Source organism: Mobula birostris, chromosome 31 (genome assembly GCF_030028105.1).
Source record: "Mobula birostris isolate sMobBir1 chromosome 31, sMobBir1.hap1, whole genome shotgun sequence".
Lineage (NCBI taxonomy): Eukaryota > Metazoa > Chordata > Chondrichthyes > Myliobatiformes > Myliobatidae > Mobula > Mobula birostris.
In genome coordinates, this window is record NC_092400.1 from 11,740,534 (window position 1) to 11,758,521 (window position 17,988).

Genomic DNA, 17,988 nt, shown 5'->3' on the forward strand with positions numbered 1-17,988 from the left:
AAAATATACTACAAACAATCCTCCCCCTCTTCTGATAAATACAAACAGAAAACGCAAAAGTACTCCGTACTGTGTCTCAATACTTGCTTCTTCAGACAGGCTTGTTACTTTCTTGATTTCTGCTTCTCCCATCTGGATAACGTCATGGTGAACTCCGAAGTTATCTACAACCTAAAAGGGGAATCGGATTTGCATTTCAAGGCACTCAGTTTTTTTCCCCCGTCCCGGAGAGGTCTTTGGGTCTAGTCTGTAGTCAAAAGATTTTCTTTTTTTTTTGGTGCGCGTGGTGCTGGTATATATGTGAGTGTGTGTCTGTGGTGTGTGTGTGTGTGTGTGTGTGTGTGCGCGTGCGCGCGTGTGTGTGCGTGCGTGTGTGTGTGTGTGTGTGTGTGTGTGTGTGTGTGTGTGTGTGTGTGTGTGTCTGTGTGCGTGGGGATGGTGCCTTTTGGTTAAAAAGAGGACCAAGATGGATGGTGAGGTGCTCAAGTTTCACCGTGTCTTTGTGCTGTGTTTGAGCTGCCAGGATGCTGGGGGGTCTGCGATGAGTCTCTGTGTGTGGATCAGCGCTGGTTGGACAGGCGCTCAGCACTTCGAGCGCACGAAGGGCTCCCCACGTCACTCCAGTCAGCGCGCTCTTCTGGATGTGCACGCAATTCCTATATTACACACACAGCACCCACCAAATCAACCTTATGGGGGAACTGCTTTCCCACTAGTGCTCTGCACGCCAAGTTTCTTGTGCCTAGATACCCAAAGCACTACGACAAGGCCTTATCTTTTTTTTCTCTCTCAAGATTCCTCTTGCACGTCCGGCAACCTGGAAGTGTTTGGAGAAGTGCAATACCTCTGGCGATCTATGGATTGTTCAGCCTGGGATGTGTTCTGTGCCTAACCAGAGAAGACAGCGACTGAGAAGGATTGTATCAATACTCTTTCATTGTGGATAGATCTGAAGGTACGTTGCTATTTCTTCCTCGAGTTAAGTTTCATTCTTGGTGTTTTGCTGTTTAGCTTGCTTGAATGTTTTGTGCAGTGCCTATGTGCAAGCAGAAATAGCGATTTATTTAAGTATCTTATCAGTAAATAACGGGGCCTGTGCGGAAAATAGACCAAGAGGGGGTATTTCGGGTTCTTTCCGATTGCTGTGGCAAGTCTTTTCGAAATGCAAAGAGCTGGACATCTAGTGACTGGTGATATTTCAATGTGTACAAAAAATACACCAACGATGACACTGACCACTATGAGTGTATGTTTACATAGACAAGCATTATATCGCGGCCTATCTTAACAGACACATCGCTTTCCTCTGATCCTCCAGTCGTCTTCAGTTTTTACACCAAATTTCAAAAATACTAATCCTAGTAAAAGTGGAACAGTTTAGCATCAAAGTAGCGACTCCTTGCAGTTTGCAAGTCTGTAGTGAGGATTTATTATTTCTGGGGTTTTTTTGTAAAACCGCCTAATATTGCCGGAAGCACTTTCTCTTCGCTTTCCCCTCGATTGAAAACTCGGCAAACAATATTTCTACCGAAATCAGTAACTTAGTGTACCGGAAATAGAACTAAGAAACATATTAATGACATGTTCATTTAGATATTGATCACATGAAAGGAACTATATATTATTGAAACTTAGCAAAAGTGCAATGTGTCAGTGCAGTGCTTCCCTTCGAAATAGGGTTCGTTATCACAATTTCCCTCATAATATTGCTATAAAATACCCTGAAACGTATTACGAGTAAAATATCGCCCTTCTTGCCAAAAAGTGCAAATATATTTCAACGCGTATGACTTTCTGTGAAATAACCAATGCATTCTCATTCAAATAACACTTTGAAAGATTATGCCTTATCTTCACATAAATATGTTTTACAAGCTCAGCCCGTCGATTATCGGTACAGACTCTGTGTTTCACGATTGCGTGAATTATTTATAATAGTATTCCAGTGCCTAAAATGCATGGTCAATTAAGTGCCCAATCAAAAGACCCATGAACAAAATAATTTACTATATTATAACAAAATATAAACGTAAAAATAAAATAAGCGGATTTTACAATTTGGAATCTAAATATTAAGGAGAATTGTGGTTGCGTAAAATCTTCTCAGTTCAACCTGCTTCAGAAAATGTTCCTTTGTGTAAACAATTGATAAATAAAATATTAGCGTTACGAGCCGGCGACATATAATTTTAATGCACATAACTATTATGAACCCATTAGTTGCCTCGTAGCAAAGATAAACAGGACTTAAATTATTTTTGCATTGTAATCTTCTTCGTCGCTGACCGTTAGTGCATTTTAAACAGAGGCCTAGTTTTATTGGGGATGACATGGACCCACAAAACACAAATGGGTGTTTTGTGTATATTCAATTTGTGCTTTTTCTTATGAAGTATGTTGACATACTTTTCAATCAATCTGGATGAAACGCTAGAGAATTATTTTGTACGTGTTTTGTGTCCATTTGTGTTGTGAACTATGGTTATTATATTTGTATCTCAAAATACTGGAGATGATATTTATTACGCTGAAAAAAATATGCTGAGAAGTGATTAAATTAACTCGAGGAAGTAGCTAGCAGAATTTAGGGAATGCAGTATCTGACTCAAATTTTCACCCCACGTCAGATCCAAAAACATACGATAAAATAGTTAACTGGTGCTATGGTGACAGTTCTGGGATGCTGGGATATTTTGACGTTTCGAACCTAAGAACTCTTCCCCATTTCCAAGACCCAGATCAGCTGTAGAATATTTAATTTTCTGTGGGTCACACACTTCTGAAAACTACTCATTATTGATACCAACAGGAGCTCAGACCTTTCCGAAGTCCGAGTGTACGTACAATGAGTGAGTGACTATAAGTGCTCACTCGAGCCAGTTAAACAATAGTCATCGTCATACCACGGTGAGACCTCGGGCTAATGTGGAAAGCTGCCGACCCTTTAACGGGGCAAGGGACCCGACGGAAAACGTTGTGTATAACGCCGAAACACGGGTCTACAAAGTCGAGGAAATGTAATTGCTGCATATACTCCAATCAAACGGTTGCTCAAAAGCAGCCTGGAACCTTATCTCTATTACTCTTTCCAGAAGTCCAGACGAATTTCGTGAATACCTCATTTATCTTTTCGAGTCAGCTAAGATTGGCATTGTGGTTTTATCCTTAATATCCCATAACTTAATATAAAAGGCCTACCTTATGCAACAGCGCAAATAGCTTGTTATTTCAGAAGCTATCCACTCTCCCCATTTATCCTTCTTTTTATTTTTTTTGTGTGTGTATTTACCATGAGAGAACTGTGTTGTATGATTGTTGTTTTACCTTGTTAATAATTAAATCACAGTATTCGGGGTTTCGTGCCTCTTTTGCAAGAATCGTGCGGTGAAATATGGCGGAGACCGAAGAAGGCTTTGGGCTGTCAGCAACAACACACGGCGAGCCTGAGCCCAAGGAACATTCTTCTGAAAATAAGCAGGACAGCCTGCTTGGCGCGGCCAACAAACCTCACTCCCCACAACAAGCAACATATAGTCAACAGGTTGGTCTCAGACACCCCTACGCTAACAAAACCATTGTGCCGTGCAACAAAATAAGTGTGCGTTATTGCTTAACATGGTTAACAACTAGGTGTTACATGTAAACGTCTGTAAATGCATCTGACACCTTTCTTGGTGCTAGTATACACAACGCTTGATTGGTTGTTGCATGCTGTTGGGCCATCGCTTAGAATATCTCTGACTTCAAATTGATGGGACAATTATGAGGAGAAACTATTGCATTGATTAGTTATATGGCACTTATTGTGTTGATAATGCAATTCTAATTATACGTATTTATTAATTATAGTGTCAACTTTTTTCCACTTCTAGGGTATGGAGGGAATTAAAGTTTATTTACACGAGCGAGAATTATGGTTAAAATTTCACGAAGTCGGGACAGAAATGATCATTACTAAAGCGGGAAGGTAAAGGAAAATAAATTTACCCAAATGATATGCTGTAATAATCACATTTGCTACTTATATTTGTGATTATCTTCACAGTTTGGCTCTTACTTAAATGCAGTTATGAATATGCATTTAATCAACCAAAGTTCGTGGTGACAGAACTTTCCCTATTCTACAAAATCTGTTCTTCCCAAAGGGAAACACTTAAGTGGCTCTAAAGAGTCCAATATAATAAATAATATAGATAATAACTAATAATATGGATAATAACTTCAATGCTCATCGTTAAACGCGCTCAGATTAATCAATTTTTAATAAGAAATATTTCAAGTGACTTTTGATAGTAAAACCAATCAATCTTGAAGTAACAAGAAAAATATATTTTATGAAATATGTACGCACACATTTTAACTTAATCATTGGCCTTCTATAGTAAAATGCTAGAGCATTATAAACTGACGCGATAAGCTACTTTAAATACTAGAATTAATAAATTATACTAATTACATGAAATCATCTGCTGCCCGCTACATACACTTTTAATTAATTTAAAGTTCAGCCAGCTTATTTTCCCACATCTATTTGATATTATATTTGAGCAAGATGCTAAATAAGTTGTGGGTTGAGTCAGAAATTCAGGACGCTTTTAAGATCCGTTAAAAGACCCGAGCCGCTCAATGCTCGCTTTCCCATTCTGCCTTCTCAGGATTTCTTTTTGCATGCAGACATGTTCCCTCGTGGGCTTTCAATTTCATCCCATTTGCGCCGAACAAGTGATAAATATTTATAAAGATCTGCATATATTCAAGCTGTTATTCGATAATTTGGCGAGACAATACATACAGTTTTTCCATTTAAAAAGCTTTTTGCCTCTCCCCCACCCCCCACCCCCATGCGACTTCTTAATGGTTGAAAAAAGCTTCGGATTATTTCCCGAAGTATATTATAAACACGTTTCGCGTTCACAAACTAACAGCTACTTTGATACAAAGAAATGAAGCATTATGCAGGTTACAAATTAGGCCATGATCGAAGCCATATTGCGTATATTACTTACTGCATTAATGCTGCCTGTCTAACCGCGGCTGTTATAATACGTGTTTACTATGTACACGAAGTACAGATCATGTTTGCTCAAGTTGCAAAATCAGCATTCCCTTTTTTTTCCGTATAAAATGAAGCTATGCATCAGTATAGCTATGCACCCTGAAAAAGAATTTCAGGATGTATATTGTATATATTTCTCTGACATTAAATGTACCTTTTGAGTAAATATTGGGCGAGACCTCCAGTGACATAGATCATCAATGAAAGTGGTTACTATTTTCTGTAGTAAATTTTTGCCAATTCATCACTCCTGCACCATAAAACGCTTCTCGTTTTACTTCAGGCGCATGTTTCCTAGTTACAAAGTGAAGGTGAGCGGGTTAAATCCGAAGACAAAATACATCCTTCTGATGGACATCGTGCCGGCGGATGATCACCGTTACAAATTCGCTGATAATAAATGGCAAGTCCCCGCACTGTTCGGTTATCTCGTTCACTGGTAAAGGAAGTCGTATGCTAGTTGGTTTGAACAGATTAGGATTGGCGCGGCAATGGAGATGAGAAGGATTAGCCTTTCAAAAAACGTGACATGCTGTTACACGGGTCGGAAGTAGCACGGACATGGTCTGCAAAGGAGGCAGTGTGAGGACAAATGAACGTCTGCTAAATGGCTCGTAAGATTTAATTCAGACAAGCACCCGGCGTTTAAAATCAGGTATTCAGGTATTTGGGTCGTTTCACTTGCTAGTAGCGATTCAGCATTGTAAATTCGAGGTTTGGTTTCAACGTGTGTAACATATTCACTGAGTGCAACACCTGTTTTATCGTTGTCAATGCTCTTTGTGTGCGCTACGTCTAGACTGGACTGATGTAGGAGTTTAGCTCCGATGAATCTGAACTTTTTCCATGCTTTGTTTTCTCAAGGTCTGTGACGGGGAAGGCAGAGCCTGCAATGCCGGGCAGACTCTACGTTCATCCAGATTCACCTGCTACTGGGGCTCATTGGATGAGACAGTTGGTCTCCTTCCAAAAGCTGAAACTTACCAATAACCACCTGGACCCCTTCGGACACGTAAGTGCTCTGAGCTCATTTTATTTGAAGTCTAATTCTTTCCACTAAGTAGCAGAACTCTTAATTATCTTCAAAACTTGCTGAATCATAATAGAAGTGCACAGATCAACATTGCATTGGACGCTAACAAGGAAAGCTAAATCCTGCCAAGTTGCTTGCCATCCGAAGGGAAATGTGACGGATATAACTGACGTTGGTTTGCGAAGGATTAAGCAGAGGGTTGGAGGGTGATGGAACTGTATAGACATTTGGTGTAACATGAATAATTGTTGTTGGTTTTCTCATGTTGCTACACATCCTAGAAGTGGACATTAACAAGGTTACTATTTCAGCTGCGGCATTGGGCCAAATAGTGTACGTGTGTGTGTTTTTTTTAAGCGACGCACCAGGAATGCAATGGTTTGCAAACACGATTTGAAAATGGAACCTTTCACTTCACCTGAAATTAATGGTCCCGAACACATATTGCCTCATTCTGCTCTAGTGCATTATGGGACATGGGGAGGTGTCCCTTAACATAAACAATATGAGTATTATGAGAGAAGGCGCACGCGTTCATTCTCCTGCTTTTGCCCATCCAGACTTTCGAATCCAAATGATATAAATATCACTTCATTATAAAGAGTGGTCCAAACTTATTCTCCATAAGTTTTAGGGCTCCAGGTGAAATCCTTCTGATTTTCCTCCTTTGTTATTTGTTGTAAAATGAGCGCCGTTGCTTTATTGGATAAATTAAAACATAATTTTAAAATAAGTTACCCCATCTCTGCTGCTCCGTATTATCTGCGAGGTTTGCCGAGAGATAAGAATTAACATTAGAAAACAGAGCTAAAAGCACAAACTGAAAACACAAACTTTAACAGTTTTATTTAAGCTTCATAATATTCTTCTACCAGAATAGTAAGCCGGGGTTTCCAGACATTAAGCACTTCGTTGGGTAATGGTAGTCTTGGAAACTGCCGGGCGGTGGATGGGAGCCCGGTGAAATCAGCCTTCCCTACTGTGAAAAAGCGGCGATTGCAAAAATCTAACCAAACGAATAGAAACGCAACAACGTAAACTACATTTAACAAATTGCTGGATGTAACCAGTACTGGTAGCCTCTCAACTAAGCAGGACGTAATGAAATTAAAAATCATTAGATCTTTCACCAGTGATGTTTAGGGCTTACGAGACTGTCAAAGCAATTTAACTAAGCCTGGGGGATGAGAGGGACTCCAAGGAGGGATGACTTGGAGGGTATGCCATTGCGAGACAAGTAGCGTCTTTCTGTCGCCAGATTCGCTCGCGACCCTTCCCCCCTCCCCACTAACAATCTTGGCGATCTTGGAATAATTGCCGAAGGAGTCCTTCGGAAAGTCATTTTTGGTATTACCAGATGCTCGAAAGGTTTTAAATCACATTTTAAAATCAAAGACAGCGTCTCCTTGTGAGGGGTTGGCTGCTTATGGAAAGGGGGTTTAGGAAATTGGGTGTTTTCCAAAACAAAATCAAAGCCACTTCCAGCATCTACCCAGATGCCAGCATTACCCAGCGTTATCTGGAACAAGTTGCCATTGGGGTGAGAGATACTGTGGAAGTGGGTGACTGAAAACTATGAGTTTTGCGACGAGCTTTCCATTGGCTTTTAACTACAAAGGCGACAGCCCCCCCCCCCACTTTTACTTTCCTCATCCCTCGCTTTTGACGTGCAGCTTCCTGTTACCGCAAATGCCCAAATTGACAAATTGCTTTTGGATCCAAATTTAACTACATTTATTTTCTTTCGTTAGATTATCCTAAATTCGATGCACAAGTACCAGCCCAGGCTCCATATCGTAAAGGCTGACGAGAATAACGGATTTGGCTCGAAAAATACCGCATTCTGTACCCACGTTTTCTCCGAAACTGCCTTCATCGCTGTGACGTCGTACCAAAACCATAAGGTGAGGATTTTGTGAGAACCTGAACCATTCTCCCACTCTCACCCCTGTAATCCCACTTTTCAATTTCCACTCACTGTTTGTAAAGAGAAGCGACGTCTAGGCTCATGCTATAACTAGGCCGGCGTGGATTCGGTCCCCAACGCTGGACAGGTCACAGTCTGGGGCACAGTGCAAACGGACGCGACGCCTTGGATCTATACTGTAAGAATTTTGTGCACAACCATCAAATATTTAAATAAGTGACGCGATCTTTGCATAATTGGCCAGGTTCCATGAAAATAAAATGGTTAAAACTGAGGTGATGTGTTTGCAGTAACACCCCAGACCTTCTTTGTTGTTTTACTAGATGCTGATGAATCGAAGTATATATTGAATAATTTCGACTTTTGTTTCAGACATCTAGCATTTGCGATTAAAGTCCTTTAAAAAATTCTGTTAGGTTTTTTTTGTGAGCATTATATGCGGATACTTCAATAACTTGCCACCAATGAAAAGTTTAGACTAATTTTTAATTTCCGCCTTTAGTGAAATAACGCCATTTGGGGAATTAGTTGAGGATTAAAGTTTCAGAGATGTCTGAATCACTCTGGCGGATGTCTTTGAACGATCTGAGGAAGGAGAGCAAGGTAGTTTTATAGCTCCATTCAAATGCGTTATCTGCCCGTTTAAACAATTGACGGGCAAACAAGTTTTGCTGCAGCGCTCATTCTAGGAAAAGGTCGAGGCTCCGGGTACGAATCCATTTAACTTTCCAACCGCAATCAAAGTAAAAACCTCACCTGCAGTTCACCAATTGCAAAACGGAACTGACATCTATCATGCTTAATGAAAAAAGTTTGCGTTTCCTTGAAATGCCACCAACTGCAAGTTTTGTAGTACTAGTTTTCGGTTTTACCTTTAAGAGACCAATATTCTTCATTGGATTGTAAAATCTTTCAGGGAAACGTGATTTAAAAACAAAAGAGACTTTGTTTAAGGTGAGGGTATGGATTCGAGGATTTTACCCGTTTCTTAGCAAGAAGATTTTCATTACAATTTAGCTGCCCAGAAGCTCACAATTTCAAATTCATTCAAGACGGGACACAAGCTGCATCAGGTTAAAAACAAAAATAGCAGGATAGGTTATTCGGAAATTATTTTTAACTCTCTACACTCTTGCTTAAGCGTCTAGAAGAACACTCTGTTTTTTGACTTAGTTTGGCATGATTTTCCCACGATTGAGTACGCATCAGGGCAATTACTTAAAATTGCACAACGTTCATTTGTTTCCTCAAATATTTTTATTACAATTGTTATCCATTTTATTATAATGGACTTGAAAAGTATGATTAAAATTTGGGTTCTATCATGTGTCCTTAAAAGTAACTGGTTTTCTTGTAGAAATACCATTTAATCGTCATCAATATGTTTGTAACAAGAATTTAAAATTGAGATTAATCGTACGTTCAGCGAAAGTATCGCAAAACAAGCTATTAGAAATATTGAAAATAACGAAGTGTTATGAAGAAGTACATTGCGAATACATTACCCCCGAAAACAAGAAACGTAGATGTACTATCTGAGACATGAAATGTAGAATTTTTGCTATAAGATGGATGCTTAAAATCAAAGAGTGCAGCTGATTAATAAAATGAAAGTTAGCTGTTTGGCTTATATTACTGCAAATAATAACTGCATAAATTGAGCAGTGTAATTCAACCCTGATATGTTGTAGCTTCGTTGTGCTTTGCCTTGTGGTTCCTTAATGTAATGACACCCCTACCTCACTCCTCCGACTAACCTATTTAATCAAGTAGCAAGTTCGGTGTTATCCTGACCTATATTACCTGCACACTACTTGCATATCGTGGAGCCACTGTCGGGATCCACGCAGGAAAATATTATCTAAAGTTAAATACAACGAATTTTCGAAGGAGGCATTTCAGAATCTCCAATATAATTTGTCTATGGCTTTCACAAGTTGTAATACCAGCGTGTCCCTTAACAGATTTGCCCAAAGTATTCTCTGCAAGTTATTTAGTTGTGTGAAATGTTGGCCCGAAATTTTCCCAGCAATGGAGATAACTATTCGCGAGGAAATTGTCTTTAATCGTTTGCGCCTTATCCATTTGCCATTGAAATACTGAAAGTCAAGTTCTATATATCTTCATTTTCAGTCGGACCTGGTTAATTGGATGCTGGCCAGGGCTACCGCTACACCAGCAATACCTGGCACTGACCATGTCCAGAGCCGGTTTCAGTCATTTTAGCAGGCCGTAATGGTCACCCAGCTAAACCTCAAAAAAAAGGAGAGAAGAGCGGCGAGAACTTGTGGCTTGGAATGCAGGCGCTCAGAACTAATAGCAGATTATTGTAACAAACTTTCCAAGACGTTTCCGCCACGTTGAACTTGGTTTACAATTATTCGTCAAGGAAATCCAATTCAAAGGTTTTGAGATTCCCGTTCCAATTATTGGTTTCTGTGGCCATAGGGTTACCAGGAGCTACTGGCACTTCCAGATCAATGTGAAAACTCGTCCACCTCGCAGATTGACAAAACCAATTGTAAGGCATGCATTGAGCCCCTAGTTTTACACAATTTAGCGATGGAATAAAGTTGCGCATCTTTGCGTCGAGGTTTGTTGAATACACTTTCTGCACGAGAGTATCTGTTAAAATGTTGGGAAAGTATCAGTAAAAACTCGTACTATCCTTAAATGCGAATAGCGTTGCACAGTGCATTAAGGAAGGTTTAAAATTTCTAAACAACACAAAACAAAAGCAGTGGATCAAGTACGCACGTATAATCCTTGTCTCATATCAGCAGGCTTGTTTGCATTGTCATTATTTTCACAGGGGATGTTTAATTGGGGCTGCATTTGAAACTACTTTACGTTAAAATGCTGTAAGAAACTCAAAGTAGTTTTAATTTCTAATTTAGATTACCCAACTTAAAATAGAAAATAACCCATTTGCAAAGGGATTTCGTGGAAGCGATGATATGGAGTTGCACAGAATGTCTCGGATGCAGAGGTAACTTGCGCACACTCTGGATTGCATGTAATGGACAAAACACCAAATATATGTTGTCCAGGATGCGACATAAATAACATACATTATTCAGTTTCACTGCTTTACTTTCAGTCAAACCCATTCCCGTTCAGTAACATGCCAGCTTTGTTTTACCGGGGATTCTTGGGTTGTATACACACAACCGCTTCCTCACTGTGCTGACTAAATCTTTTGCGAGGATATCCTTGTGAAGATGAAAAAAAAACTTGCATTTTCTTGTCGCCTAAGAACACGCCAAAGTCCTTTCCGGCCTATAGAGCCCATTTAAAGTATAGCCGCAATTGTAGAGTAGGGGATAAAATATCGTTGAAGCTGTAGCAAACCCGGCATTATCTGCTTTCTCTGATGTGGACAGACCACATTTAAGGACATTTTTTTTTCAATATTAGAATCTTTCTTAATTATTTTGTATTAATAACCCTACTTAGTACACTGAGCCTGTACATCATAAGATTCACTTTCCAAAGTTGGTCACACTTGGCCTTTAGACAGCAATACATTGGGTCAGATTTTCCAAGTGCTGATTGATCCAACATTCCTTTATTCAGAAATTGAAATCAGGCATCCGTTGACCCGGGCCAATGAACGCATGCCTTAAAATAACGGCTTGAAGCAAGCATTCGTTGAACATGATTAACCCATTGTATGGGCCATAAACAAGAAAGTGAGATTTTCCTAAAGCAACGTTATGTACCAGCAAGGGGCCATTCGGCCCATCGTGCGCGTGGGAGAGATTCCTAGGGTAACATCTGTGGACTTTTTCACAGCCTTTATTAGAATTGACAGAGTAACAGGTAACAGAGGGGGAATCACAGAACAATATCAAAAACAGTTAGATTTTCAAAGCCTGCAAAAATGTTTTAAATAGCACATGAAGTTTAACCCTTCGGGTCGCAGACTCAAATATACGTATAGTTTTAACACATATTATAACCTCAACTACAACAAAAATTGTGCTCCATGTAAGCAGGATAATACTGAGTTACATAATATTATCCTAGTTTGAATGTTAATGTATTTATTTTTTGTAATATGCTTACAGTAAAGAATACCCCGTGGTTCCCAGGAGCACGGTCAGGCAACGTGTGGGGTCTGCTGCCAATCAGTTCAGTGGGGAGGTACGAGTGTTGCCCGTGTCCAACAACCTGAGTTCCCAGTACCAATGTGAGAACGGTGTTTCCAGTTCATCTCAAGAGCTGCTCCCTCCCAACCCATATTCACTTTCCCAGGAACAGAGTCCGCTCTATCATTGCAACAAAAGGAAAGGTAAGGAGCAGCATCCTCCAACCCTTCTGTGTATTTTATTGTGAGCTCTCATTTACGCTCTGAGTGTGATATCAGAATCATCTTCAAATGTTATAGTGAAAAGATATATAGTAGTAATTGTTAGAATTGGGAAGGGAATATTTCCTAGTTTCAATAATATTGTTAGCACGACACTTTGCAGGATCCTATTTTCGAGGAATCAGCAGATGTAAAAAATAAACTGACAAGTAGACGTCCACCTCAAGTGTTCCCACTGAGAGATCTGAACTGTCCCTTCTGTGGGTGGCTTCTCTAAATAACCTGTTATCTGTTCCGCTTGAGTGTCAAAAAATAAACAACTCTTGGGGCTACAGTGGCGAGATGGAATGCTGTGATATTAAACCAGCATGTGACCTTCCCAATCCCAGCTCCACCTCACACAGGCACGGCTTCTAAAGACCCTTTCCTCCTTTTTAAAAATCAACATTTCATTGCATGGAAGGCAAGAACTAACTATTGTGGAGATGTAAGTTATCACAGATATGCCTTAAGGAATATGTTGAGGAACAGAACCCTTGACAAAAACAGATGTAAAGCATTTAGGATTATTTGGATTGGCTTTGTAATCTAGTTGAAATAATAAGTTGAGATTTGTTAATGTATACATGTTGGAACTTGAAGGTAGCAAGAACTAGGAAACTGTTTGATAAGGCCGTGATAAAAAGAAAAAAACATCTGCCTCAGGAGAGAACTTTCTGCAATTTCAGTATGTTTCTAAATTCATAACAGCCAATGAAACATGGTCGCTGCTGTAAGAAAGGAAATATATGCAAACATGCACTAATGTCCAGATAATCAGCTCATCTGGTAACATTTATTGAGGCCTCAACGTTTGTCAGGACACTGGAGAAGAACTTGCTTGTTATTCTTCAGATAATGTCATGGAATCTTTAACAATAATCAGTGAGTGCAAAAGACCTCAGTTCAATGCCTCATTCCAATACTGTATATGGTTCTGGCATTGCCACCTTCTCTTAGTAATGGCACAGAGTGGAGTGTGATTCAAGGCATTGCTGTTCTGTCTATGAAATGAAACTTAAGTCCACAACCTGCTGATTTGAAGTGACCTCAAAGACACAAGACACTGTATACCTCATGGACCCAAGATATTTACAGACAAAATTACTACTAAAATATTTATGAGATCATTTTAATCAAGTTTACAAACAAATGCAATGTCTTCAGTAGAGATGCTTTATACATAGATGGCCTATTAATTAAACTTGATTCCACTCTGATTTATTTATATAAACAGTAGAAGAAGACTGCAACTCGACCGAGCATCCATTCAAGAAGTCATATATAGAAAGTCCTCCGCCTGAAGATGACCCTTTCTACAGATCCTCAAGTTACTCCCAACAACAAAACCTTACTCCTTCTTATCGGACTGACTCAGCACAACGGCAAGCATGCATGTATGCTGGCTCTACACCCGGAACGGACCCCAACTCCAGCCTTGATGACATTAGTTGCAACACTTGGGCCACTGTTCCTTCCTACAGCAGCTGTACAGTGACTGCGATGCAGCCTATGGACCGAATACCCTACCAACACTTCTCAGCACATTTCACATCAAGCCCATTAATGCCTCGCATCTCTGGAGTCGCCAACCATACATCTCCACAGATAGGGGATACGCACAATATGTTTCAGCATCAGACCTCAGTTTCTCACCAGCCCATAGTCAGGTCATGTGCTCCTCAAGCTGGCATTCAGTCTGCAAGCAATCTTCAACCTGGTGACTACTTGTATCCACATGGCATGTCAAGAACCCTTTCACCACATCAGTACCACTCAGTACATGGAGTTGGCATGGTGCCAGAATGGACTGAAAATAGCTAATTCACAGATCCCCAATTGATCTGACATACATGAATGTTTGCATTTGATGAAACTGAACACAATTTTAAAGCAATACTTTTCTTCGGAAAATCAATCATAAATGGCTGTAATTTTCAAAGGATGTTTTACGAAGTGACATATCATTGAGATATTCTTCCCCTTCCTTCTTCCTACTGTATTTATTTGAATGATATTTAAGTAAGTCATTCATCAAAAATCAAAATTGAAGGGTTCCATCTGGTGGATGTTTCTCTGCAATGTATAGTTAATGTTTCTGAGGTGTTTCATTTGTAAACTTGGTCAAAAGTTGTATAGATATCATACAAACAGAAGAATCATTTGATGTATGAATACAATACGTAGAATACTCCCCTGTTGAACAATTTGCCGCCGTGATCTCACATGCTATAGACGAAGAAGTACGATGTGGCGTAATGAGCAATAGAGGACACCTGCATGCCTACATGTGTCACTGGAAGGAGGAAATAATTAATTCTCTTTCTCTAGGCAATTGCTAGTATATTTTTTCCCATAATTATTCCAAAATGTTACCAGCAGAGTTAAAAAAAAGCAAAATGCTCATCAGATCGATTGGTTAGAGAAATACTCTTTTTAGGGGTCAAGTGTAAAATCTTAATATATTTATAGCTTTGCAAAATAAGAATGAGTGAAAACCAACCTAGACAGATATTGCCTGTGTAGCAGCAGAGGGGAAGAAAGGGAATCAAATTGTTTTACAATACTGTAGTTAGCAACACTGAGTGGCTATAAGGGTAAGCAAGAATATCACATGATTAATATTCAATTAAATACTTTTTAAAATAAAAGTTAATGTCAAGGCAATAACTAGACATGCAAATTATTTCATTACTTTGGATTTTAGGAATTGTGAAATACAGTACTTCCACAAGTCATATTGCTCTGACCTGCCACAACCTCAGAAATCTCATCTGTCCTGTTACTAGAACTATGACCAAGAATACAATTAAATTCCTGAGTTCAGTAAGATAATCATTGAAGTTCCCAAAACTTGAACGATGCCAAGAAGACGTTTTAGGTTCAGAATTCAGGCTATATATTCTGCTTCAGAAGCAAACTAGAATGGCATTATTTACTTTGTTCATAGAAAAGATTGGAAAATGTAGGGGAAAGTGCACTATTTTCAGATATATAACAATAGGACAACTCAACATATGTACATGCAAAAACTAGTGGATGTAAATAATGGAGAGAACATAGGTATTCGTTGTTTCACTTATGGTAAATATTGTATACAAATACCCATTTACAGCTATATATGTTTGATATGTTGATCTTGTGATACTTAGCATCAACCTCTAATTCTCTCCCATTTTGAGCAATACAGGTGTTTACATCATGAGGCAAAGAATAATATTCTTAAATTATGTATCAAGCAATAAGTAGCTCATTATTCAACATGAATAAAGTGCAGAAATTGCTTGTAATAAATATTAGTATCTTTCTGGTCAATAGTATTTATTGTTGGACAATCCTAAAAGTGCTTGTTTTGGAGTATTAAGAATGATATATTGTTAGAGAAGAGTTGTTAAAGAAGTACGCTTGGAAGTTTTTTTGGTGTATAAAAGAGATGAATCAATTATGCTTCATTGTAAATAAAACACATTGTATATACTGAAATGAAATAACTTCAAATACTATCTTTGAGTGACTTAACTTTCTCTGGCATCATGTTATGAATCTCTATGCAAACAAATAGGGATCTGCCATTGAATGAGTTTACTAAGTCGAACACTCAGACTGTAAAATATTGTAAAGATTGAGACACATGACTGCAAGCATGTAAAGAAAATATAGTGAAAATCACTTTCAGTACATTAAAGGCAGTTAACACACTAATTTATCTGCCTTTGTGTTTGTGGGTTCATATTGCATTGCACTCTATAACAACTGTCCCTTTTGCAAATTAAAAGGACATTAAAATACCTCCTTCTGTTTAAGGTCCTTATAGTTTTTGTTGTAAGCAATCATTACCATTTCAATTCTATGCCAGAATGCACTAAACATACTTCAATGCTGAACATAACAGAGTCCAAAATGATGTATTTATATTAATGTACTCATTGTGTGGTGTTGGTTAGTGTGTGCTTGTGTGATGCAATTGTTCTCTGTGAAGGGCACTTATAAAAATTTTACTTTTTAGATTGTAATTAGTTTTGAATTGTATTTTGCAATGAAAGACACAACTATGGGAAAGATCATACAGCAAATAAATAAGCTTTGTTAAAAAGAATCATAAAAGTGGTCCTTTGAAAAAAAAATCAGTGACAAAAATAAAGCACATAAGATACCCAGGGTCAGTTATGACAGCGTCATTTTGGGTGTACAATTAACTGTGGAGTTATATTCTGAAGTTAATATGCCATGATATGAAATATTATTACTCTGCTTGTGAATACTAGTTTGACCATAACAGTTACTTCTTAAGAACAAGTTCATTTACAGTTGATGCACTGCTTGAATTAATGTTAACAATTCTTTCTGAATTATGAAAAAGAAGTGTTGGGTGAAGGTTTGATTTCTTAATTGTTGGCAAAGTTTGAAGCCATAAGCAAATCTGTAATTCATGCTATGTTTATGTAATCTTGATAGAGTACTCCAGGTTCGTACAAATGTAGCAATTTAATATTTTATTTATGCCAATCGTAACCTTCTGCTACACCATACATGTTGTGCCCAAAAAGAGTAGAAATTAATTTTCCAGCATTTGAAACTTAAAAATTCAAGATTCAAAGATTTAATGTACATTGATTATCGAAGTATGTATGCAGTATACAACCCTGAGATTCACCTTCCTCACAGACAGCAACGAAACCCTAGAACCTGTTCAAAGATTAAACATCAACCATGCATAAAGAAAAAAACAAATTGTGAAAATGGCAACAAGAAAAAAAATGAGTGAAAAATGCAGAATATAAAGCACAAGATCAATAGAGTACATACATATCCAGTTCAGCTCAATGGTTGTTATCTGCATGTTGCCCCGATTCAAATTTAAAACCTTAAGGTACTTTAAAATCTGTCAATAATGTAAAACATAAATTGGCATTTATTTCAAAACTCTAATAACTGCACAAAACCAAAGGTCTTCAGTTTTTCTCAAAAATGCATCAAACTTTACTTAAAAATGGAGTCTGATTCACAAGTTAATTTAATAATTCCCAATGCCTCCATGTCACCCACCTTTTGTGACTTCTCTGCTTTACCTAAAATGGAAAAAGCTAAGTTTCAGCATCATTTTACTTCTGTAAGCCTTTGGCAAAGAATTGATTGCTCATGGCCTTGACACAGATCGAATGACTAAAAACAACAAGTTTATTCTTTGATACTTCTTGCCATCTGGCAACAACAGTACTCTGCTACTTGTGAAGAATAAAATCGATTTCACTTGTATGCAGAGGTTCAAACAAGACAAAATGAAGTAGTCCATGTTTAAAAAAATCTAACATATTGAACTGGTCACCACAGAGTTTGTATTCTCAGTGGTTTTTCAACCTTTAACAAAGCCCATTGCAAAATGTAGACATGAAGAGCTCACATACTGTCTTTGAAACCTTTTATGAAAATTGTTGGAACTCAGGCTGCAGTTAGTCACATGGCATAATGTAAAAGAGTACAAAATTATGCAATTTTAGGATGAATTTATTCACACATGGGAAAAGTTGACCAAATATACACTGGTAAATCTGGAAAAATGAATTTTAAGCAGGATAAAATAATCAAACATCCTTTAGGAAAATAACTGTACTGCTAGGACT

General features: G+C 38.3%; 1 protein-coding gene across 2 annotated transcripts in view; it reads left to right on the plus strand.

Annotated features, from left to right (window-relative positions):
- Positions 1–417: 417 nt before the first annotated feature.
- The window catches only part of tbx5b (T-box transcription factor 5b), a 69,528-nt gene continuing 51,957 nt past the window's right edge, over positions 418–17,988 (plus strand). The window contains exons 1-10 of one of the 2 annotated variants that reach the window (XM_072248048.1): positions 418–473; positions 795–955; positions 3,347–3,541; positions 3,873–3,967; positions 5,340–5,459; positions 5,921–6,068; positions 7,841–7,993; positions 10,914–11,005; positions 12,087–12,310; positions 13,605–16,412. In XM_072248048.1, coding sequence (XP_072104149.1) covers positions 3,392–3,541; positions 3,873–3,967; positions 5,340–5,459; positions 5,921–6,068; positions 7,841–7,993; positions 10,914–11,005; positions 12,087–12,310; positions 13,605–14,191 — 1,569 coding nt within the window. In that variant the 5' untranslated portion in view covers positions 418–473; positions 795–955; positions 3,347–3,391 and the 3' untranslated portion in view covers positions 14,192–16,412. Of the gene's footprint in view, positions 474–794; positions 956–3,346; positions 3,542–3,872; positions 3,968–5,339; positions 5,460–5,920; positions 6,069–7,840; positions 7,994–10,913; positions 11,006–12,086; positions 12,311–13,604; positions 16,413–17,988 lie in introns of those variants that run through there. The other variant, XM_072248049.1, reaches the window with a different exon arrangement.